Genomic DNA, 25,502 nt, shown 5'->3' on the forward strand with positions numbered 1-25,502 from the left:
AGAGGCCACCCTGAAACCTGTCGCTCTGGACTCACACCGCCTGTGTCCTCCAGAACCCCCCCCCCCCAGTGCCGAAACCTCACTGGTGTAACACACTTCCTCAGGACCACCCCCGCCCAAAGGACCCTCTGGCAGCCCGGGCCTCAGCGGGACCCCCGCCACGGGGAGGCCCCGTCCAGCACGGTAAGCACAGCCCCTCCGCTGCCTGCACCTCTGCCTCGAGACGGAGGGACGCCGTCACCCCCACCCACAGCGGGCTCTCGACCGGTACCAGCCAGGGCTGGGATGGAGCCTTGGCCCCTCTCGCGGTCCACTCCCTGCCTTGGGGAGTGCCGAGGATGGCTCGGCCGGCAAGACTCGCCACAGAGGCCTGGGCCAGGCCCGCAGCAAGAAGGCCCACCGGGCGCCTGGGACAGGGAAACGAGCTCGCTTTCAGACACGTGGAGTCTGAGCCAAAGACTGGCCACCCGGATGGGGACAGGGGTGGCAACACAGGGGCCGCAGGCATCGGACAGAAACTTGGGACACGTGGGAGGGAGCGAGCCTGGTCCAGCCAGGGCACAGGCACAGCCCAAGAGGCCAAGGCTCACAGTGGCGGGACGAGAAGGCGCCTACAGACGTCCACCGAAGTACTCTGAAGAGCCCCAGCGACACTTCGAGCAACAGCCCCGAACACCTTGCCACTGAATGCCCAGCAGAAGCAGGGGGGAGCTCTGGCTCCTCTGTCCCCCGACAGCGACCCTTCCCTGGGAAGGTCCTGCCCAAGGCGGCGGTGGGGATCGTTCCCAGCCAGTGCGTCCTGTCCTGCTGCTCTCGTCTCCCTTCTTCACACTGGCCCTGAGCAGAGGCCTGAGGCTGTGCCCCGCTCCCCAGAGGCCTTCCCAGCAAGGCCTCTGCATCCTCAGCACGCCCGAAAGGACGAAGAGCTGCCCCCGCCGCAGAACAAGACGTGGCTTGGCACCGGGGCCACCTGCTGCGGCCTGTGGGGACTTCCCTGCCTGAGGCATCGAGGGCCCCCCACCCCCGCTTCCGGGCAGGCACCGCATACATTCAGGGGGAAGGCCTGGCCCGAGGAGGGTGCCAGGCAAGACTGTCCCGCTTGGGAAAAGCCTTCGCTCCTTCAGTGAAAGCTGATGTTCATGGAGAGACGCACGCGCACAAACAACGTGAGGGCCTCATCTTCTCAAAGAAGTCCTGACTCTGATTCCTAACCACGGCCTCGTCACTCAGTCCCCGCAAGCAGAGGAAATGCAAGGCAGAAGCTGCTGGGCCCGAGGCTCCAGGGTGAGCTGGGGACGGGGGTGGAGGGAGCTGCCCGGGAAGGGGTACAGAGAGCAGGGCACACGGGAACCCACACCCTGCCCTCTGCAGTCCAGCAGCAACCAGGGACTGAGGTGAAAAGCCCAGGTCCCGGTACTTCAAGAGCCAGGGACCCCCCCCCAGGAGTGAGGCTGTGCTTGGTGCATACCCTGCCCTACAGCACCGGCTTCGGGACCCCCTCCCCCACAGTCCCGGCCCGCCCAACCAGCCCCGTGGCACAGATCTCTGACTCGGCAGCCCTCCCAAGAGGAGGAGCGCACCATGCACGGCAGGGGCACAGCCCAATGCCACGCACGTGCACGCGGTGCACACTCTCCGTGGCGCGACACGTGGTCGGCGCATGAACTCCAGCGAGCGCTCGGCGCAGTCCGCTCACAGGGCTGTCCCTGTCATTCTCCTTCTCCTTCGTTTAAAGTACAACGTGCCCTTTTGTTAGGAAACAATTCTGAGTTAGTGCGCCTGCATTTTCTCACATTTTAAACGGATGTCCTTACGTGTGTGATTTTTCTTCCACTCTCTTATTGAAAATGGACTCCGGGACTGTTTCTCACACTACGAGCTGAACCCACTACCGTGGCTCGTGAAATTGCCCTGGCGGGTGAATCTTTAAGAAAAACTAAAAGGAACGCAGAACAGAAATGGTCACTGGCACGTGCACCAGACTGGTCTGTCTCGCACAGAGGCCACACGCACACGTGCAGACCCACGCTGATGTGCACGACAGCGTACTCTAAGCCAGTGTATGAAGTGAATGCCACGATCTCGAAGTTTCGAAGTTTGATCTGGAACAAAAGGTCACTGTGTCTGGCCTCTCACGTGGGACGGTCTGCGTGGGACACCGGGCCTCGGCAAGCCCGCCTGCCAGGACTGATCTGCCTGGTCCACCGATCCTGGGAGCCGCAAGACACCCTCCGCTGGGAGGCTGGTCCAGGGGAAGCAGCCGCCAGCACGTGCGTCTCTGCCACAGTCCCGAGGGGAAGGCACCGCCGCGCCACTGAACACAAAGTCACACGTACAAACAGAACCGACGGAAAAGGCTCTCTGAACGCAATGCAGTCAAGTGTGTCCTCTGAACCAGGGTCTTCACCAGCTGGCCCTAAACTTCAGCGAAGCGCTGCTACTTTCAGAGCCGCTTCTCAGATTCTCAGACAGTTACTGGAAACTTCACTTACAAGGTTCTTCCAGAATGTGTCTTACAGAATGCAACGCCCAACATGCCCGAACTCCCAGCCTGCTCCGCAGTCCCGGTGCCCGGGTTTCCTGCCTGCTTCTGTGGCGGCCCCCGGTATCATGCCGACTGCATCCCCAGCCCTGGAGCCCTGCCGACCGAACAGGCTCCGGCAGTTGAGAGAGAAGCTGCGTCCGGAACCACGCTCGGGGAAGGAATGCTACTCAAGGCCCAGGCCCCTTCCTCCCGTGTCCTCGTCCCCGCCAAGCGGTTATCAGGAAGCACAACACTCTGCCTTTCATTCGGGTGGCCGCAGCTCAGTACGAGTCTGGGATCTGCCACTCTGAGCTTTGGCACCTGGACGTGGGCACCTGGGACAGCTGCTCTTTCCGCCCTAAGCCCAGCACCCGGCTCCTGGCCTCCTTGGATCAAGTCCCTTCCGATAACCAAATCTGGCCGCTAACCCACGTGATCCTGCTGGGGTCTTTCCCCGACACAGACGATCAGAAATCCTGGTGCTGCAAAGCCAGGGCCGCTTCATCAGGTGAGGGAGCGGTGCCGCTACGGACACCCCGAGCAGGGCAAGAGAGGGAGGCTAGACCACTGTTCACACGCACAGAAAGGAGGAAGCTGAGACAGGAGGGGCGAGCCAAAACCCAAGAGCAGTGCAGCAAGGGGACAGTCACCCAGGGCTCCACAGCCACCAGGACTCCTCCCCTGTCCTGCAATGCCCCACAGGCCAGAGGAAGACGCTGCCTTGTCCGCTGTGCTCAGGGCACTTACGCAGAAACCTACGGGGACTATCACCGTGGGCAGACACTCAACAGTCTGTACTTCACCTCTCACTGTCGAGTTTAATAAATAACCGGCCAAGGATGTTCTGACCACGGTTACGCCGCCACACCCAGCAGAGAGCCACTCAGAGTCCACGCCTCACTCCCGGGCCCAGAAGCCAGCCCGGGCCCCGGGGGGCGGTGCTGAGGCCCCACAGTGCCCTGGATTGGAGTGGAGGGCAGAGCCGTCCACTCGACCTTGCTGAGGAGCTACAGTGGGCACTGCTGGCCTGCTGCGAGCAGGCCGCTGCCGGGGACCGTCTCGGGGCCGGCGTCTGGACTACAGTCACAGAACGGAGCAGCACCGCGCCACGGGGGGAGAAGGGGGAGACCAAGGCTTCCGAGTGCCAGGGAGTCAGCCACTGCCGACAGCAGGTGCCCCCGGAACGCAAGGCGAGTCAAACCGGGAAAGGAGCAGAACCTGGGAGGCAGACGGCAGCCCCCAGGCCCTGGGGCACAGACAAACCCCCATGCAGCAAGGTCGGACCGAGCAGAGCCGTCTCACAAACGCTAACCACAGCTCCTTTCCCAGTCGGAGCCCGGATAGAGAACAGAAGCCCCGGCTCAGACGGAGGCAGCGAGGAGGCCAGTCCAGACAGCAGAGGAGGGGACCTCTAGCGCACAAAATTAAAAAAAACGACATTTAGGTGCCGCCCCCACACCACGAGAACAAAGTTTAAAAAGCTTTACTTCGTGGAAAGAGGTCAACAGGGAAGGGCGGTGGGGGAACGACCTGGTCACCGAGGGGCGGAAGGAACGACCAGACGGAAGGGACCCTCTGCACCACAAGAGCCCGCCCCCGAGACGAAACGTAACCCGCAATTTCGGAACTACTGTACTCATCCGGAAACTCCAAGAAGCCGCGAGGGATCCGTGCTGACGCGTGAGGACCAGAGAGACTCCACGCCCGGCGGAGGATACACGGCAGAGCCGGCCCTCACCGCTCCCTCCCGAGGTGCACGAACAGCGGGAGCGCCCGGACCCCACCACCTAGACTGCCTCCAGCCAGAAACTCGTCCTGAAGCACGCGGAACTGTAGACCCTCCAGGCCACTCCGAGCAGGTGCGAGAGAATCAACCCCGAATCCGGAGGGCGGGTAAACTGACAGAGAAATCAGCGTTCACCCGGAACTTCCTAGGCTGGTTTGAGAGCTCCTGGGGTAACCACGCCACCGACGGGCGGTCTGTGTTCAGAGCGCTGCACCCCAGGCCGCCCGGACACCGGCATGTGACTTTTGGCAACGTGTCTACGCCACCTGCTCTCTCCCTCTCACCCAGTAAGGAGAAACAAGACACCAAGTAAACAACAGTCTGTGCCCAACTCCAACCTCAGGGGTGCGTGGAGACTGTGCGAAGGCCGAGCTCCGCAGAGGGAGGTCCTCCGGCCGGCGCGCAGACTCGTGATGCCGGAGGTGCTGTGAATCACACTCCCTCCCTGCCCGCAGCCACTCTTATGAACAGAGACCAGACCCCATGAGGGGACGGCCTAGAAGGACATCGCTCCGCTGGGCGCAGCACCCTCCTGGACTCTGCGGCCAGACAGGGCATCATCCATGCATCCGTCCACCCGCTCTGGCGGGGTTCAGGGTCTGTTTCCGTCTCCCCAGCATCATGACCTCGGGGCGGTGTCCGCAGCCACCTGGGGTGGGTGGGCAGGCTGGAGGCAGCAAACCACAGCTGTCACTGAGTGGCTGCTTTGAGGCCCCAGAGCCCAGGCTCTCAGACACCTCCGCAGGGGACGGGTGAGTCCCCTCCACACGGGGTGCAGGCGGAGAAAGCAAACAGCCTCAGGGCTCTTCTCATGGATGCCCCACCCCGAGCCCATGCCCTTGGGCGCTCCAAGACAGATGTGGTCAGGCAGGCTGCGCTCCTTGGGCTCCCTGGCGAGAGGCTGGGTGCGGGCAGCAGAGGAGGCTGAGGCAGCCCTGCGCGGGACACCCACGGGACGCGCGCCGCCGGGCACCTGCCCTGGCCAGCCCTAGGGACCCCGGGACACGGCACCGCAGCACTCACTGCCCTGCGTCCAAGGGGACGGCCAGCAAGTGGAGCCCGCAGAGGGAACAGAGCCTGGACAGAGCCCAGCACCCCGTGGAACCCGAGAAAGAGACTGAGGCTGGGACCTCTCTGTCCTGGGCAGCCTGGCCACCTTGTGGGGGAAACGGGGGGGCCGCCGGGTGCCGCCAAGTTTCGGAATCTGTTGGGGGAACACCACAGGGCTTCACACGGGAGGGACATCAGAGCCCAGGTTCACCTAAGGTCACGGCGGGAAGGAAGCTCACTGGAGCAAAGACAATTTCTAGAAAGTCCCAACGGACGCCTTCCACAGTCCCGCATGCGGCACACTTGGGCGCCTCCAACCTCACCGCTGCGGGGCGGCAGGCGGGCAGCGGAGACCCCGCGCGCCTTCTCGGCAGCTGGAAACAGCCTTGCGGGCGGCGCAGGCTCGAAAAGCAGGGGCCTTACTGGTCCTAATGAATAAAGGCAGCTTTACACCTCTCCGAGAGGAGACCCGGGCTGTGACAGTCACGCAGCGCATGTGTGTATTTGGGAATACCCTGCTTTGTAGGTGACGCTGCCTGTGAGCCCAGAACCAGCCACCGAACTTCTCCGAGTCCCATCCGTTCTCTTTTCCTTGCCTCCCAGGAAGGGTCTGGTCTCTGTGGCCTCGGAGCTGGAGGGTGGACACGCACGCCAGTGGGGCTTTCAGAGGGCAGGCCGGCCGGGCGACCCCCAGAGACCGGCTCTCCGGCCCCGCCCCCGCCCCAGCCAGGCTCTGCTCCGGGCCTCAGGGGCTTGGAGAGCACGAGTGAGAGCAGAGGCAGGAGGTGCAGCGGAGGGAGAGGAGAAGCAGGCGTCCCGCTGAGCGGGGACCCTGATGCGGGGCTCGATCCCTGGACCCTGGGATCATGAGCTGGGCCAAGGCAGATGCTTAACCGACGGAGCCCCCCAGGCTCAGCCCCCCTGGGCCGTTTCTTACCCCGATACCACATCGCCCTCACCTCTGCCTTCTCCCTTCCCTTGGACTCTTAGCAGTGACTTAGGTCCTGTCTCTCAGCTCCACTGAGTGGGCAGAGGGACGGAGTCTTGGTGCAGCGCAGCCAAGCGCCTTCATGAGAAAATACATTCTGTCTCATCTTGGGTTAAAGGGGCAAGTCACTCTCAAACTGTTAAGGAAAGAAAATACCTGTATATACACATACGTGCACGCGCTTGTGTCGGGGGCGGAGACGCGGGGTGCCGGGAGGGAACCGGCAAGCAAACCTGTGCAACGCTCGGGAGTCTGGGCGAGCACACAGGGAGCACTGAGACAACCTCTGCCACTCCGGACCCTGAAATTACGGCAGACAGAAGGGAAACGGCAGCAGCAGGGGTGGGAGCGGACGGCTTCCGGAGGAGCGAGAGTCTCCCGGACAGCCGGGGTCCCGAAGCCACGCCAGAACCAGAAGCCAGTGGACGGATGTCGGAAACGGGCTGGAAGAAAGCCACGCGAAACCGCGCCGTGCAGTGAAAACGTATGTCGACAACGAAGGCAGACGGAGGCCGTTTCAGGCCGACGGGGATGGGAAGCCCCTCACCCGCAGCCCAACACCGAAGGAAGAAAATGGAAAGGATGTCCTTCAGGAGGGAGAAGACCAGATGCACAGAAACCCACAGAAATCTGGTAGCAAGAAAATACACACACCTAGATAAACCGAGCGTGCGGACCAGAGCTAACGCGTGCACGGGCACAACGCACCGCGCGAGCGGGCACGGCCGCCAGCGCACGCAAGTCCCGAGACTGCACAGCGGTCCGAGGTCCGGAAGCCACGGTGGGGGGTGTGGGGGGGGACAAAGGGACTCATTAGCATCGGACACTGAGTTCAGGGTCTGCGCCGCCGTAAGTAACCTCTAAGAGAAAGGAACGTTGCCTGCACAGCTTCCAGAGTGGGGGGGTCAAGACGTAGGACTCACAAGAAGAGGCGCCCGGGTGGCGTAGCTGGTTAAGTGTCCTACTCCTGATTTCGGCTCAGCTCACAATCTCAGGGTCGTGGGATGAGGCCCACGTCAGACCCCGTGCTGGGCGTGGAGCCTGCCTGGGATTCTCTCCTTCTGCCCCTCCCCCCCAAAATTAAAAATTAAAGAATAACAACACACATTTCAAACAAAAGGCAGACAAGCAGCGCTGCAGGCGGCCAGCAAAGGGGAAGGTCTGGCTTCCGCCACACACGCTCGGGGAATGGGCTGAAAGGAAGGCCGATCCGTGGGCCCCCCACTCAGGTGACCCACTCGGGTGACCATTACAGACCTACGAGGTCTGGCACGTGCAGTGCAGAACCTGGGGGCGCCCCCCCAGAGGCTCCCGCCTGTTTCCTGCTCTTCCAAGGTCTGGCTGCACCCCCTTTAGTCCCTGCCCCATGCCACATGCCTCATATTTCCCCAGGGCGCTGGCCTCTTTGCTCTTCCGGGCCTATCTTTTGATGAACAGAGCTTCTCCGTCTTAATGCAACCAAATTCTCTTTTCCTTTATGATCAGCACTTCCTGGCGCTATTTAGGAAAACCGTTCTTAACCCAAAGGCCAAGAACAGTGTCCTCTGCGCTGTTTTCCAGAACAGTGCTGTCCAAGAGACTTACACCACAAGCCCCAAATGCCAGCCACGTCCATCATCTCACATTTTCTAGCAGCCGCAGTAAAGAGTAAAAAGGGGCGAAATTAATTTTAATAATTCTGCTCGGCCCACATTATCACCCTTTGAAAACGTGACAGAGGACATAAAAACATCTCACGCTATTTTTTTCGAAGTCGCGGTGTCGTACACTTCCTCGCGTCCGAAGCGCTCGATGAGCCCGATGAGCGCGGCTCTAGCACTCTGACACGGGCTCACTCTGGCCCTGACGACTCCGCGGAAGATCCCGTTGCCGGCGGGCAGTGGCTGCTCCCATGCTCGCGCCCTCCCGTCCCTCCACGTCCTCTGGCTAAGACCGCCCCGCAGGTGACACCTTCCTTTCTGATCTGTGCATCCAAGGCTCTGTCCTGCTCTCTGGTCTACATGCAGCCCACAAGTCTCAACAGGTAGTATTTTGGTTATCTTTCAGCTAAAAGTATTTCCCACGTTCCATTACGAATCATTCTTTGTGCCCCCCATTCCTTCGAAGCGTGTAGCCCCCTCATGTCTAAACATGGGGAGGCGGCCTCCTTGTTGCTGATTTCTGGTTGGGTTCCACTCGGACCAAGAACACGCTGGGGACGGCCGCAGTGCGCGGAAACCCGCTGAGGTTTCCATCAGTCCGTGCTCTCCTCTGAGCACTTCAAGAGGACGCACAGCCTGCGCTGCTGGGCTCCCACTCGACGGGCTTGAATGTGGGAATCGTGGCTCCCGCGGATCTCGGCCGGCTCGTGTGTGGCTGGGGTGCGGCTAAGCTGGGCCGCCGTGACAAGAACCCGCCCCCCCAACGCATTAGTGCAGGCGGGGGGGACTCAGCCTCCCAACACCTTCCTAAGGCCCCGGCTAGCAGGGCAGTGCCACATCCTCCCCAGGGGCTGTCCGGGGACCCGGAAGGTAGGAACAGGAGGGGAGGCGAAGCCAGGACGAGCAGTGTTTTTCTCCTAAAATTTTGTGTCCTTTTACCAAACTCTCCTTATTTTCCCCAGCCCCTGGCATTTCTCTATCACTCTGTTCCTGAGCTTGACTTTTTCTTTTTTTAGATTCCACACGTAAGCGATGCCATGCGCTGTCTGTCTGTCTCCGTCTGGCCTATTTCACTTAGCACAACGCCCCCCAGGGTCACGCACATAGTCGCAAATGACGGATTTCCGTCTCTGTAAAGGCTGAATGGCATTCCGTTGTGAAGAGACACCACATTTTCCTGTCGACCCACACAGGCTGCTTCCAGACCTTGCCTGTTGAGAATAACACGGGGAACGATGACGGGAACACAGACGTGTCTTCAAGATCGATTGTTTGGATAAAGACCCAGAAGAGAAAACGCTCGATCATATGGTAACTCTGGTTTTAACTTCTTGAGGAAACTCCACACCGCCTTCCCCAGGGGCTGCACCAACTGACATCTCCACGGGCAGGGGCACTGTTCCCCACCCTCACCAACGCTGGCTGTCGCCTGGCTTTTTCACGGCCGCCATTCCGACGGGTGTGAGGTACAGCATGGTGTGGCCGGGACGTCCGTTTCCCTGATGATGAGTGACGAGAAGCATCTTTGCAGGCGCCTGCTGGCCACCTGGAGGCCTTCTTGGGAGGACGTGCAGATGGGAGGCCCTGCAGGCCACGAACACCGCGTGAGCGCAGGTCAGGGACCTCACCTGGAAAGGGCACCCAGAGGGCTGACCGGGCTGCAGGTCACCCCGGGGTGGGAATGGGGGTGGTGCTGGAGGGAGATGGAGAATTTGGACAAAGGGCCTTTTAAGCAGGAGTATGATATGATCAGCTCTCTGCTGGCCTGCGGAAGACCAGCGTCAAAGATAAGAACAGGAGGTCCCCAAGCCCACATCTGGGAGAGCCCAGAGCCCCAGGGCCTGCCTGGAGGGAGTGCAGCGAAGTCACGGCCCAGCCAGGTTATGAAGTCTAGACCGGCCCCTGGCCAGGCCCGCAGCCGGAGCCGTGAGGTGTGTGAGCAGCCAGGAAGCGGCCTGCACGGGCACGGGCTCTTGGTCCAGGCACCCAGGCCAAAGAGCGCAGGGTTCGCCCTAGACCCCTGCAAATGTCATTTCAGGGGACACCTGATTATTTGTATTAGAAATCAAAGAACTCAGGCTTCTGGGAAAGAAACGACATGGAAAACAGCAGTGCTCCTACGGACGGCTCCTGGCGGGGACACCTGGCTCTGGGGGGCAGAGTGGCCCCGTGACGACGATGCTCCCAGCTGCCGTGTTACCAGGCGCACCGAGACCGGGGACAAGCCAGCCCGAGCCCGGCCCCTTTGTCACCTACGGCACCGCAGCGACCAACTGCTGGAGGCCGAGAGAAGCACCTGGCCCGAGTGCACGGGGCCGGCCGCTGAGGAGACCCCGGGCCGAGTCCCACACAGCAGCACCTGCTCCTACCGCGCGATCCCCAGCGGGTGTGGTACGAACAGGTCCACGGGGAGCCAGACGCGGGAACCTCGCCCAGCTGGCAAGGCACCGCGGTCCTCACACACGGGTGTGGCTGCACCACAGGCCCACAGGCACGCTGCTGGCAGCAGGAAGGGCAGCCCCCAGTCCACGGGACGGCCGCGACAGCGCATCTGACCACACTGAGCCTGCCGCCAGCCCAAGCCCCTGGTCGGCCCTGACCCACGCGTCCCTGCTGCGCTGACGGGAACAGGCAGCTCCGTCCAACGGGAGGCAGACACGGACAGCAGGACCCCTGAGGCCCCTCGGCCTGTGTGCTGCCCCAACAACAGAGCCCCCAGGGCCCGGCCCGATGCCAGGTACAAGGACCGCGCGCACACAGCTGAGGTGCTCCGTCCCGGGAAGGCACAGCAGCTGCCCAGGTCTCCATCTGAGAACTCCCTGAACTGCCCAGGGCGCTGGTGCAGAGCAGGGGGCGGACCTGTTGGGCAGGAGGCGGTCTGGGCCCCGGTGCCGGCTGGAGGCCCCCCTGCACCCCCTCGTCCATCTCAGGCCCCAGTGGCCCAGGGCGGAAGTCTGAGTCAGGGCTGGGCGGGCCCTGGCGCCCCCTGAGAGCGATGTGAGCCCCACCCACGAAGGCCCCCTCAGGCGCGAGGAGCAGGGCAGTGGGCCGTGCCCTCCCGCAGAGCCTCAGGAGAGAGGACACCCTTTGGGGAAACCAAGGCCCCCCGCCACCATCCTGGTGACAGCTCAGACCTCAGGGGCCGGAAAACCACAAACACTACTCCTTAAAACTGTGAGTTCCGTGAGGAGGCCAGGGGGGAGGGAAACCCATACAGAGCGCAAGGCCTGTTCCCAGGCCCCCACCCCTGCGCCCAGCAAGCAGTGGAGCCCACAGGCCACTGCCCTGCTCCTCACAGAGCCCCTGAAGACAGAGGGGAACAGCTCGGGGCTGACCGTCTGCATCACTGAGCGGCAGCTGCTCTCCGTCGGCCTTGGAGGAAGCACACCAAAGCCAGTGAGGTCACAACAAGACAACACGTTTATTTTCGCGTGAATTATAAATGCCAGGAACTCTCGACACAACTCCGCTGAGCCCAGCACTTCTTCAGCCAAAAAGGTAGGAGGCCTTCCCAGCAGGAACAATAGAATGTACTTGAAAACCAGGACTTCAATCACAAAGCGTTTCAAAACCCTAGCAGGCGGACAAGGGACATGGGTCTCCACCCTGACAGCCATCAGCAACCCCGAGACCAAAGCACAGGACAGAAATGAGCGCCCTCTGCCCACCACCAACACAGAGCTCAGGCCAGGGGGCCGCTCCTGGGAGGCAGAGTGGCAGCAGGGACAACCCGTGTGCAGACAGAGTGACCCATGAGACAAGACCGTGTGCCCTTGGCAAAGCACGTCGGTCTCTCTGAAACCAGAAAACTGGATTACAACAAGTCCCGTGCCCGCCACACATCAGGCAACCGCGACAAACTGTCCCAGCCACGACCATCCCGCAATGAAGGGGCTGGGACCCGGAGGGCTGAGGCACAGGGGGCAGTCGTGATGCCCGAGACCACGCGGCCTGCAGACAGCACACCGAACCAGCGCCCTCGCCTCCTCGCCCGCACCCCCTCCCGAGAGCGGTGCCCACAGGACACACGCGGGCTGCCGACACTCACCTGGCCAGCTGCCCACCGGCAGGCGCAGGGCTTCCCGGGGCGGCCTTCTCCCTGACCACACCAAGGACGACAGAGGCTCCAGGGGTCTGCGGCAGAAGATGAAGCCCGCGCTGAAGGGCAGCAACTCGTGACGGACTTTATGCTGGGGGCGGGAAAGCCGGTGCGGCACAAACCCGCTCTTCCGGATGGGAGGGCCGTGGTCCGGGCAAGCAGGTACCGGCCCCGATCCTCTGCTGGAACCACAGTGCTCGGCGGCACAGCCCGTGTCACGCACGCTCAGGAAAGCTCGGGCCACCTCAGGCCCCGCACGCTCTCTGCCCTGGGCCCCCCCAGCTCGCCCAGAGCAAGAAGTAAACGGCACCAGCCCCCGGGGAGGACTCCTCTCTGCCGCCCATCATCAGCCGGAGGGCAGGGCCGGTGGGGGGAGGGCGGCATCGGTGGCCTAGATTCCTTCCCAGCCCTTCTTTGTTCACTCACCCCAACAGCCGAGAGGACACGGTGCCAGGGGGGTCTCGGCCACTGTGTGAGCCATTCACCGTGATCCTCCTGGGGACTGCTCCGAGCCAGAACTGCTGTCCACCGAGCTTCCGAGCGGACCCCCAACTCACCCAGCACCTCAGAGCATGAGAAGTCCTTGAGGGGCACTTTGAGAAACCTTGCTCTGGGGTCCCCACGTCGCCCCCGTGCCGCGCTGCCTTCTCGGTACTCTCTGCGGCCTCAGCGACCAAACACAGCCCAAGCAGGCCCTGGGCAAGCAAGGCGCTCCTGACCGGGAAGATCACCCCCCACGCCAGCCGGGAGGAAAAGGGCAGGGCGCAGGCCCAAGCTCTGCTCTGCGCCCACAGCCAGCCCCAGGCCACGTCCCGGAGCTGCCAAGCCGAGGGCCTGGGGCTCGCCCGCTCGGCCCAAACACGCCCACACCCTGCGGCATCGCTGGTCCCCGGCCAGCGCTGCTCTGGTCTCCCAGCACAGCCGGGACTACCTGGGGCTCTCTGGCCGGCTACGCAGGGCCGCACGCGCACTCCGCCCAGCCCAGCTCCCGAACGCACGCCCCCGGGAAACACAGCAAGAAGCAGGGGCATGGGGGTAGCCCCACCTGGGCCAGTTCGAGTGTCTCCCCACTCTTGTTCCTTTAAGAACAAACTCGAAAGCTCAGTACTTGGGATCACTACCCCTGGAGTACACGGGACTCAGCCGGTCATAAGAAAGCTGGGCTGCTCGGCGCACCACGAGCAGACGGGTGGTTCACCAAGGACACAGCGCACCACGCTGAGAACGCCAGCCCCAGCCCTCTGCAAGGGAACGTGCACTGACCAAACAGCCCTCCTTGCTAACCGAAGTGGCAAAGATCTTTGTCACAGGAGAGTAGCGCCGGCAGCTGGTCACAAAGCGGGGGCGAGCGCACGCCAGCGCCTGAGGACCGTGAGGGCTGGGACGTCTCCAGGAAGAGCCCCCCAGGCCCTCTCCGGGAGCCCACCAGTCCCCTCCCAGAACTCCTCCTGAGGAAACACCAATGCTGGGCAGTGAATGACGTGTAAGGATGTTCAGAACCGCCGTCCGCCGGGAGGAGACCCCGAACACCCCGCCACGGAGGGCGAGGGGGTCACACACAGCCACGGGCGGCCGCAGACGCTGACTGCTGGGGAAAGTGCTCCCTGCGTGACACCAGCTCTCAGCGTTGAGTCACGGTCTCTGGGTGCTGGGATCACTCACTTTTCGGTGTCTGCACGTCCTGTGTGCTCCAGTTTCTACGACACACCTGGGAAGCCAAGTTCCACGGGCACAGGGACCCTTGAGTGCTCCCTCGCGCCACGCCAGCAGGGCCACGAAGGCAGGCCCGCCAGTGCTCAAAGGCGGCGCCGGAGGACACAAGTGTGAGCACAGCTGTACTCGGGCGTGATTCAGGTTCCGGGATTCCTTGGACTCCCTGGATCCAAGTGGCCCGCCACCCTCTCGTGCACTTGGGTGGTTCAGCGCCCCCTGCAGCTGCCCCCCCCCCCCTGTGGGCCTCGAAGAGCACTCAGCGTAGAGGGAACAGTACGGACTCCAAAAGGTGCAGTCCCTGCAATGACAAGTGCACGGGCGTCCACTCTGGCGGCCCCGGGGAAGGCCCACCGAGACGGCCCGCACAGCACAAGGAAGCCTCCTACCCATCCCACGTCTCCCCGGCACAGTGAGCGGCGGAAATGCACCCACGCTGCCGGGACAGGCCCCCTCCGCCTGGTTCTGCAGGTCTCTGCCTGCTGAGCCACACACACGGGACCGGCAATCAGCAGCGCCTGCGGACAGCAGTCATGGCCTACAGCCGTGTGGTCTCGGCCTGGCCCAGGCCGGCTCCCTGGCACAAGGCTGACTCCCGGGGCTGGGTCGTTCCCACCGCGGGGTCATCCTGGCACTACTCCCTGGCCTCCACCCAACCCTGCAATGTCTCCAACCAGAACCTCCACAGCAGGTGAGATCAGTGCGGGCTGAGACCCGCCAGCTGGCAGCCTGCTCCGTGGAAAGCTGCTGAGGGCAGCGGGAGCGTCCGTCACTTCATGCAGGGACCGGGTCCCGGGTGTGCCAATGCGCCAGGCCCTGGGGAACCAGGAGCAGGTGCGAGTCCGTCCCCACCCTTCAGAGGTACAGCCTGGGGAGCCACCACACGGGGTGTGTCTGAGAAGACACACTGCAAGCCCCAGAGACCCCCAGCACACGCCCACCCTTCCGAGCAGCCAGAAGGGACGGAAGAGGCCCCAGGAGCTCCCCCTGCAGAGCTCCCCACCCTCTCCTCCTAATCAACCAATGACCCGCCCTCCCTCACCCTCCCCGGCCACCCCGGTGCCAGGCACCTCCATGTGGGCGACCCCAACCATCTAGAACCACGGCCGCCGCGTAGTAAGGGAAGGAAAACAGCTCAGTCCCACTGCCTCGGCAACGAACGAGGCCCAGGAGGATAAGGGGCTTAGGAAGGCCAGCAGGAAGGCCTTAGGAAGGGTCAGCACCAGGACCACCCCTGTGGCCCACACCTTCACGTCCAGCCCCCAGCAGCAGTTAGGAAGGCACCAGCCAGATCAAGCCACGGTGACAGGAGCACCCAGCGGTCTCCCACTGGCCTGCAGCGCCCACGCTGCTGGACCCACTGCTGGACCCGGGGGGCCACTCGGGAAACCTCACCTCCAGGGCACCCCCCCACCGCCCCTGCTGGGAACGCTCTGGCCCCCAGTTCTTTGAATGGGAGACAGTCGTCGTGACCAACCAAGGTGGTCTGCATCGGTGAGCCAGGGTTAAGCAGAGACAGGATGGCTGAAGGGGTGAACTGCCCGGAAGGGGAGGCCTGCCCCAGGGGCTGCTGGCGGGGGCTTCTAACCCACTGCGCAACTATTGGGGGGAAGGCTGTGCGCTCCGACGCCCGCTGCCAAGTGGGGTTTTGTAGTCTGTACTGAAGTCCCGGTTACTCGGCCGTCCGTGTAAGGCTGGCTTCGGCGGGGCGCGATCCAGGGACCACGGCACACCGCCACGCACTGCCCTGTGCGCATCGCACAAGCACTCCCTAAGCCCTTCACCGGCTCCCCTCCCCGCCCAAGGGCAGTATGTCCCCTGTGGAGCTGCTTCCCTTCCTCTTACTCGCAGGCCTGGGCAGGCCTGGCTGCAGGCGGGGAGGCCCAGGCATTTCTGTGCTGAATGGCTGAATGGGCTGGGAGCGACCCCTTCCCAAAGGCATCCTGGGCCGAAGCGGCCAATGCTCTGGCAGGCAGGTGCTACTCACGTTCCAGAGTCCAGCTCCGCCTCCAGAGGGACACCGGGCCGTGTGCCCTCAAGGACACGTGGCCATGGGCAGCCACCCGCACCACAGGAAGCAGCTCCCAGCCAGCATCCCTCCTCCGTGCCCCCAGTCGGCAACAAGGGGGAGACAGCCCAGCAGGTAGGGCACAGCCCTGAAACGGAAACAGCCACAGCCTGGCAGCACATTTGTTCCGGAAGCGCCTGCTTAACGAGCCGCTGGGGCCGCCCAGCGCTCCCTCCAGGGAACCTACGGGATGGGCCAGAGGGGCTGCGGCTGTGTGCAGAAGCCAGAGCCCACCAGGGAGGCTGGACCGAGCCAACAGGCCCTGAGCGCGGGACCTGGGGGCCTACAAGACTGGAACCTGCTGTTGGCTCCGTGTCCTGTGCTGACGGGCCACCCACGCGGGATCCACAAGGGAGCACAGTCTCCACCCCGTGGAGTGTCGCTGGCCTGGCCCCGGTTCTCACCAAATCACCTGCTTGACGGCAACTACAGCACCAAGTTGAGGCCCGGTCCCCACGGCCCGCTCCAGGCCTGCCCGGGGGTGGGGGGGGCGACGAGACAGAGGGGGCAGCCCTCTCCGGAACAGGTGCCGTGGAAGCCCCAGGCTGCCCGGGACGCGTGGCTACGCCCGTGCTGTACGCTCTCGCAGGGCTGGGCCCACTTCTTCACTCCGCGGGCGGCGAGGTGCCCAAGGGAAACGGCCGCCCAGGTTCAGAGGCAAGTTGACCCGCAAGCTGTCCGGACCCTCGCCGCCGCCTCCACAAGCTGCTGAGAGAAACGGGCCGGGGAAAGGTGATGCTGTGCACCCGGACACAGGCGCCGGGCAATGGCTCCCCCCCGCAGAGGGCTGAGCCGACGGAGGACGGGCACGGGGCCCTGCTCGCTCAGGATCGACACCTCCACGGGGGCATGCGGCTCCTGCTAAGCGGGCGGCTCCTTTTCGGGGCCACCCGCGGGGCACTGGGCACAGCCTCTGCTCCTGACTTCCCTGCCTCGCGCCCTGGCTCTGCCCCTGCAGGCCCAGAGACAGGAGAAGAAAGGTTGGAAGGGAAGGACAGCGGGAGGAGGGCGGAGGGCGGTGGGGTATCGGCACTGGGATCTTGGCGCCGGGACGGCCCAGGAGGAGGTGGGGTGGGGAGTGGGAGCTGGCACAGGCCAGGCGCCTGGGTCATGAGGGGCAGCGTGGTAAGAAAGAGGGTCTGCGCGTGGCTGCCCCTAGCAGGGCGGCAATAGGAGCAGAAAACCAGAAGCTCTGCCATGGGAAGGGCACGCCGGCTGTGCGGGAGGCCTGGGCGCGGTGAACACGGTGCAGCGGGCCGGAGCAAGGACACGCCTCTCACACACTCTGGGAGAAAGTAAGGGGCGCTGAGCAAGGGCCAGTCTCGGTGAGGCCAGGCCAGGGTCGACCGCACCTCCCAGCCGGCACCCTCTCCGCCTCCCGCCTCCGGTACCAGGAACACACTGGCTGCTGGGAAGGCGCAGACCCCCGGGAACCAGCAGCGACGCCCCCACGCCTCCAACGCAAAGGCCGCCGCGCCTTCCTCGCCCTGAGTCCCCCCACGGCGTCAGAACAGGCCTGGGGCAGGGAAGCCAAGGGACGGCCCAGCAAGCCCTACAGCACCAGGTGCAGGTGGGAGAGCAAGCGGGCTTCCCCAGCGCCTCTCCGTCCGCAGTGGGGTTGTCCCGGCTGAGGTGCCGGCATCCGGCAGGGGAAGGCAAGCCTGGAACGAAGACATTCTCCCAGCTCGGGGAGCCGGCCGGCCACGGATGGAAGGTGCTGTCCGCTTGGGGATGGCGTCAGGCAGCCTCCAGAGACAGCCAAGCCCCAAGACCCCCGCCCTCTGCCCACAGGCACCCTGAAAGTCAGAGCCGCCACAAAAGCCCTGGGCTATGCTCCAGGAGCCAACCTTGCGCTCCGGGAGCAGCTGTGCCCACAGGACGGTGTGGCCGTCAGACGGGACTCTCCTTAGGGACCAGGACACCAGGGCTATCTGCACACGACAGCAGCTGTCCGCGAGCAAGCAGACGTGACGGTGACCAAGGGACGTGCTGGGCGACAGCCGCACTCTAAGGGCTGCGGTGCCGTGAGTTCTCAGTGAGGACGTGCTGAGAGGGACGGCAGTGGGATGGTGACAGGGCCGCACCTTGCACACACCAGGCCCTGTGCAGAGGTGGCCACGGGCGCTGAGCCGCCGCGGGTGCTGCGCACACAAGCCCCGGGTGGGGGAGCAGGGGAGCGAGGACCCCCACCCCATGGCCACCCCGGGCCCGCACGAAGGGATTAGAGGCCAGGCTGGTGCCCTGGCGGCTGGGGCAGGCGCAACCCGCCACAGCCAGCCCGAGCCGCCCCCGCGCGGTACGTAGGCACCTCACGGAGTCCCCCAACCACGGCTAGGAAGGGGCCCCCAGGGGCCGCGCGGCAGACGAGCCAACTGGGGCTCAGGGAGCGCTAACGGAGCTGCAGAGTCAGGATCCGACCCTGAGGCACGGGGTCCCCGAGCCATAGGGCCCTAAACCCCTCTGTACGGAAAAGCCGGCCTGCTCTCCGGACAGTCGTCCCCGCCGCCCGAGAGGCTCGGCGCCGTTTCAGACCGGACGCCCGGTGAGAACGGAGCCAGCGTTCCTGGCCACGCCGCGCTCCGCAGATGGGGCTGCCGGCCACCGCCCCTTCCCCACACGGGAGACCCCTCCTCCAAGGGGGAGAGTCTGTCCCCTCCCACCGTATCAGGGTGGCTCCGTGACTGGTCTGACCGACGCAGCACAGCAGATGACCCTCGTCTTCCCACAGCTTCCGCCGCGGCTCCGCTCTGGAGCGAGGCCACGCAAAGAGCCCTCGCCACGGCGCCGGACGTGTGGCTCTTCTACCCACGTGAAGACAGCCCTCACCTCTCCCGTTCTCGCACCCGCGCACGGCAGAGCTTTCTAGAAGCGGTGAGACGTGGTAAGATCATAACAAAACGAACCCAGAAGCAGACACAAGGGTCAAGCTCATGAGACTTACAGAAAAGTCAGGCGATTCTTACCAAGTGTTTTATGCTGCAAAATATGGTTATTTATAAAAAAAAAAAGTGTTTAGGGACATCAGAGTGGCTCAGTGGGTTAGGCGACTGCCTTCAGCTCAGGTCAGATCCCAGGGTCCTGGGATGGAGCCCCGCATCGGGCTCCTGCTCGGCGGGGAGCCTGCTTCTCCCCCTCCCACACCCCTTACTCTGCCTGCTTGTGCTCTCTGTCAAATAAATAAATAAAAATTAAAAACAAATTCATGCTAACACACGCTGGGTTTATTGTTCTTTTTAAATGAATTAAAGAATATTTCTCAAATCTCTTGACTTCCACTTCTATCAGTAAACACTGATAGCTATAACCCATACAAGCTCAATGATTTTTAAAAACGTGGGGGGGTTGAGATCAAAAAGGTTGAGAACTCTGCCCCAGAGTCCACACGCCAAGGGGCTATATGGGGAAACTGAGGCCCCAGCCATCAACCCGCAAAGTTGGGAGAGGCGGCAGTCCTCGTTTGGAGCCACAAAGTTCTGGGGTTCATTTCACAGCAACAGACACGATTCAAAGCCCCAGCTGAGGAACTGCTCAGACGGGCCCCAGAAGAGAGCCACGTTTATCTGGCACAGTGGGGCCAAGTACGGAGGACCCCAGGACTGGATGTGGGGCACACCCCTACCGCCTGCCGGAGCCCCCCACACAATTCTCGCACGTTAAACTGGCAAGCTATGCGGGGGCTCCAGCGGCTGCCCTTGGAGGACACGGCCAATGACCCAGGGGCTGAGCGCTCCACCGGGTGTGGGCAGGGCAGATCCCGCCCCGACAGCGAGCCCAGGGCCGCCTGGCGGAAAGGCCGGAGAGGAGAAGGGAAGGACGGTACACCCCTGCTCTCCGATGTCAGCCTGCCCTCTGGGGCAGAAGCTGCATGCCCGTGGGGGCTCTGTGCCGTCACCCTGCACGGAAATGCTCAATTAACACTGAAAATTGCCACCACGCCTCGACATACCGGCGACGTTCCAGACCAACAGAAAGGTGCGATGCTGGTGGCTGGAAGGTGGCGACTACACGCAGCACTACCCCCGGGACACGCCGGGACGCCACAGGAAGGAAAGAATGAGTGTCCCGCCCCAGCAACTGTGCGTTATCAGCTCTTTCAAGCCAGCACAGGAAGTCCCTTCAAAGACAAAGGAGCCAGAAGGTGACAAGGTGAATGTGGCCACAGCCACATGGTTCCACAGAGCAGCCCCCAGCTCCCGCGGGGCCTGGACACCCCACCCCCCTCCACCTCCTCCTCCAAGCTTCCAGGTTCACGCCTTGCCCGGACCGCTCCTCCTTCCACGCTGCTCCTGGCCGGCTTCTGGGGAGCAGCACTCAGCGCGGACCGGACGGGTGTGCCCCAGCCAGGAGGGATCCTGCACCGAAAGGAAAACAAACACGGGGAGACAAAGAGCGGGAGGCGCTCCCTCGTCAGACAGGAACGCGCGCACCTCCTCCTCTCCGGACCGGCCGACACCAGCAGGGGCAAAGGCACACACGAGTCACCAGCGGGGACCAAGAGCAGCTCCCTGACTAGCTCCCGGGGTCCAGGTGCCCAAAAGAAGCGCAGAGAGCGCCTCACCGAGCACCTCTCTTGCCACACCAGCACGTTCACCACAAAACCAAGAGTGTGGGGTCTGGCCGTGTCTGAGTTTCCAGGACCACCGCAAGGGCGATGCAGGAAGTGCCGGGACGGCGGGAACACCAGCACAGGCATCCCCACCGAGACCTCCGACGCCCGCCTTCCCAACACACACGGCCACAGCGGAGGCCACGGCTCCCTCCTACGGGAGACCTTAGAGCTGACGATGCCCCCGCAGTACCCGGGGAACCCCTCCCGAGCCGTGGCTAGCTGCTGACCGGGTCTGGCCGCCAGCGTCCCAGGGCCGTGTGGCTTTTCCAGGGCTCTGGGCGGTGGCACGAGGTGGTAAGAACAGCAGAACGAAGGCCAGAGGCAGGACTCCGATGAGGGTGGCCCCAGGCCCTCCCAGGCTGCAGACATCTCAGACGCACTTGCGATGAAGACAGGCTGCCCTGCCCAAGGCCGGCAACACTTCCCGCCCAAGCCCTGCTTCCCGGCAAGCATTTCTGCAGCACCTCCAGTGACTTCCCATCCGGAGGCACGACTTTGAGGACACTCTGCACAAGGCTCCCAGGGGACACTCCAAGCACAGGGACAAATGAGAGGCGAGGGGCTCCTGGGGCACAGAGCTCGGCCCACGAAGGGGTTCATGTGACCGCCGCTCTCTTCAAACGGAATCTGGATGCAAATCAGGCCCAGGTCCTAAGGCCTGCCTGAGTGGGGCCACCGGCACAGCTGCGGCCCCGGACGTGTTCCACCATCACAGCTTCCAAGGGGGTCGACAGCTGGAGGACGCTTTTGCCACTCGGCCTCCACGCCTTTGCGCAGTTGGGCCAGAACCTTTCCTACTTCCTACCTGGAAAATTCCTACACATCTTCCCACAGGAGCCAACTGAGCACCCCCGCTCGGAGCCACCCTGCCAGCCCGGCCTCCCCCCCCTCCAGCTCCACCTCATTCACTCCTCCACACTCCGTCCCCGTGTCCGTGGCCCTCCCGTGCCAGCTCGGAAAGCAGACGCTATGCGTCCTTGATCTTGGAGGTGCGGGGTGGGCCCACCACAGAGGGGGTTTGCAGTCAGGACCCGAGGTCTCCCCAGCCGGAGAAGTGGTCCAGCTCACTGTGGGACACTCACGATGGGCAGAAAGTGGGAACAATGGCGCTATCGACAGAGCAGCGTGCAGAGCTCCAGACCCCGGACCGTCACGTGGCAATGAAAAGGACTGACGGCGGATACGTGCGCAACACGAACCAACTGTTAAAACGGTCACTAAGTGAAGCGGCTACAGAAGACGCATGTGACCCCATCTGTGGGAAATGCCCAGAATTGGCAAATCGAGAAACACAGAGAGAGAGAGAGAGAGAGAGAGAAGGTCCATCAGTGACTACCCAGAGGTGGGACAGGGAGTGACTGCTGACGGACGCAAGGCTCCTTTGGGCCGATGGCAGCGTCTGAAGTACACTGTGCTCACAGCTCCCCAACCCTAAGGGTTCACTAAAAGTCACCTGATTGTTAGACTGAAAACAGTAACCTTTATGGTATGGAAATTATCCCTCGACGAGACAGCTGAAGAAAAGTCCAGAGACTCAAGCAGGTTCAGTCGGGATGTCCTTACGGTGGGGTCAGTCAGTCCCGGGCAACATCGCCCGAAGGCAAAGTGCAAAGAAAAGGCCGGCACCCCGCGGCGCGCCACACAAGCGCACGCGGGGTCTACCTCCTTCCGCCCAGCACGAGACTCCTGACGGCAAAGCCAGGCCGGTCAGAAAGCCCTGCGGCCGTCCCAACATGCCTGCCTGTGCACCAAGACAACCTGCCTCGTGCTCCGCGGTCAACGGCCGAGCCCGAGGCAGGCCCAGCAGAGCCGGGGGCTCTCGGCCACGCAGCGCACCCACCTCCTCACGGCTCCAGGGCAGCAAGGCAGCAGCAGCCCCAAGAAGGGGGCCCTGTGTGCCTGCCCCCGCCCCGACTGCGGGCCCAGGGTGGGCATGTCCCAGCAAACTGCACCCCGCCGGTCCCGCCCGGGACCCGCAGGCGGGCCGCTCTGCTCCCCCTGACTCTGCAGTGGGAGGACGTGCATTTCCTCTTCTACATTCCCAGATGCTTAGAAGCTTCTGGACTGTGCTTTCTGCTGGGTCAAAGTTAAGCTGCACTGCTACCGTCCACTCACGAACGCCTGTCCCTGCTGGTAAGAACCGGACGCAAGTCCCCGCACGCCACCACACCCTGTACCCTGCGGCGCGCACGGCCTCCGGCCATGTGGAATCTGGTGCGGCTCACGCAGCGTCCCTTCTGGGGCTCACTTCCTTCCCGCGGCTAGGGCAGCATCCTGTCCTCAGCTGTCCAGAAGGGAGACAGCCAAGGACCAAAGACACGGCCACACCACAAGGGGTGACCCCTTTTCAAGTGAGAAACTACTCTTTGTAAAAAGAAAGAAAAATTACTGCAGGCCAGGTCCAAGCCGAGCAGAGGGACGTCAGGAAGCACGTGCAAGCCACGCGTCATGACGCTTCCTCCAAGTCGGTCCCGGCAAACTCCAACAGCAAGTCGCAACACGCCGCGCTCCTCTCGGCCTCCCCGGGCAGCTTTCCTGCAGGACTCCCTTTCCTCAGACAAGGCCGCCCCGTGTTACTCAGCAAAGCGCTCTCCGTGACGGGGAAGAGCGTCTGTTCGCGGCTCTGCTGCCGCAGTGGTCGGCAGAGAGGGCGGAGCGGTGTCCGCTACGACCGCGGAGTCCGGCCGTCACCTGAGGAACCAACGCAGGGAAACTCTCCCGCCAAAAAAAAAAAAGAAAAAAGAACAAAACGGTTTAAAGCATAAGACGAGAACCGTATTCCACACTACCTGGCTGATAACGAGCTGTGAATTAACAGAAATAATCAAGAAATAGAAAGAACACACTTCCTCATTCTTCCGGCTGAAAACCAGTTAAAGGGTTGATGGCCGACTGAAGCCCCCGCTGGTCACACAAAAGGTGCCTGGGGGGGGGGGGTGAGCTCCCGCACCTGCCGGACAAAGCTGGGCCTCCCTGGCACCCGTGAGGGCAGGCGAGACAGAGGGCTCAGGGCTCCCAGCCCCCGTCCTGTGCTAACACCCTGAAAACAGGCTCTGGAGGACCATCACTACTTGACCAGGGAAATCCTGTCACTTTTGTTTAAAGAGGGTGGGGGACTCACAAGTAAGGAACTGGGAAAGAATTCATAGTCCACAATGTGCCCTGTGCCGCCCACGACAGTGGAAACACAGAGAACCGCACTCCATCCTGACCCCTCCTCCGGGACCTCCGGTGTCCTCTGGAATGATTCCAGAGCCCAACGGCAGCAGGAGACGCTCCCCCCTGCAGCGCCCATGAGCAGCAGCCCCAGGCCCGTGTCCCTTCCCAGCGGTCTTCCTCCAGCACCTGGACCGCCTCCTCAGCTCCGGACGCGAGGGGAGTCCTCCGCTGACCTCACCCACATGACCGCCTGCTTTCCAAGTCTTGACGAGGGCCTCGGGAGCCAGTGCCTGGAAGCCCAACCGTGGGGGGAACTTCGGACACTCACAGTGATGACACGGAGCCCACAAAGCCCAGAACCCAGCCAGTTTAGAAGACCGAGTGCTGGTCAGTTTCCAGCGCCGAACACCTGCTCCTTGGGCAGGGACCTCGAGAAGCTCGCGGTGGGGATAACCACCAGCGTCTCCCCACGCCCGCCGGCTTGGGACGCAAAGCGCGGCGAGTTCAACCCACCCACCCGAGTCCACCCCCGCAACACACCCCTCCGACGCAGCCCCTCCGGGGAAAGGCAGCGCCCGCCGGGACTTGGCGCTGGGCCTCGACGCTCCGTGCCTGCGGTTACAAAGGCCTCCAGGAAGCCCAGCTCCCTGCTAACCCAGGCCAGGACTCACCAGAGCCGGGCAGCGTGCGAAGTGCTTTCCTCCACCACCTCGGTTTCCCCTTCCGAGCCCTCCCACACCGTCCACCCCGGACCGCTCTGACCGCGCGGGTCTGGAGAGGTGCGGCGGTCACCGCAGGGCCCGGGGCTACCCGCGGCGGGGCTGGGACAGCAGCGCGCCTCTCCCGAAGCCGGCAGAGCGGCGGCCCCCGGCGGCCCCGGCCACGCTGGGCACGTCTCTGTGGGCTCTCGACGCACCCACCCCCGCGGGCTCCGCGCCCCAGGCTTCCCTTCCGCTGGCCTCCAGCCGACGCGCAGGCCGGGATGGGTCCGACCCGCCTCCGCGGTCACGCCGAGGCCCCCGCCCCGCACCCGGAAACCAGACGTCCACCCGACCTGGCGCCGCCCCGCGGGGACCGGGGCGTCCGACGAGCACGTCCCAGGCCAACCGCAGCAGCCCCGCACTCGCGGCCCCGGCCCCCGACGGCCGCCCCGCCCCGCCCCGCCCTGCCCCGGCGGTGGGGGAGGAACGCGGGCGCCGAGCGGGGACGGAGGAGGACCCGCCGCCGCGCCCGCCCTCGCCGCGGCGCAGACGCCGCAAAGTTCTGACAGCGGGTCCCGGAGCAACTTCCCGAGGGCGGCGAGCGTCCCGCCGTGGCTGCCGGTCCCACGAGCCGCACCGCGCTCCGGGGGACCCCGCCGCGCCGGCCGCCCGCGCTCCGGCCCGCCGCGCCCCGCCTGCCGCGCCCCGCCTGCCCCGCAGCCGCGCCCCGAGCCCCGCGGCCGGGCGGGCGAACCGGGGCCGCCGGCTCCTCGGCTCGCGGCTCAGGACGGTGCCGACCGGCGCGAAAGTTCCTCCTTCCGGAGCCAGCTCCCCGCGGCGCCCGGCCACAGCGGCGGCCCCGGCCCCGGCCCCGTCCTGCCCAGGCCGGCGTCCGCCCCGCTCCGAGCGGCTCCCGTCCGCGACCCCGTCCCCGAGGAGACGCCCCTCGCCCGTCCAGCCCGCTCCGCCCCGGCCCCACGCCCTCGACCGGCGCCGCCCGCAGCGCGCCCCGCGGCCCCCACCGCGGCCCCGGCCCGCCCGCCCGGCCGCCCACCCGCCCGGCCGCCCCACTCACCCCATGAGCCAGTCCATGGCTGCCCGGGGCCCGCCGCCCGACACGCTCGGCCCTCAGCCCGCGGCGGCGGCGGCGGCCGGAAGTAAACACTCG

General features: G+C 64.1%; 1 protein-coding gene across 1 annotated transcript in view; it reads right to left on the reverse strand.

The window, feature by feature from the left end:
- The window catches only part of MOB2 (MOB kinase activator 2), a 65,219-nt gene extending 39,717 nt beyond the window's left edge, over positions 1 to 25,502 (reverse strand). The window contains exon 1 of the mRNA XM_046015391.1: positions 25,410 to 25,502. Coding sequence (XP_045871347.1) covers positions 25,410 to 25,426 — 17 coding nt within the window. The 5' untranslated portion in view covers positions 25,427 to 25,502. The remainder of the gene's footprint in view (positions 1 to 25,409) is intronic.

This window comes from Meles meles, chromosome 8, assembly GCF_922984935.1.
Source record: "Meles meles chromosome 8, mMelMel3.1 paternal haplotype, whole genome shotgun sequence".
Lineage (NCBI taxonomy): Eukaryota > Metazoa > Chordata > Mammalia > Carnivora > Mustelidae > Meles > Meles meles.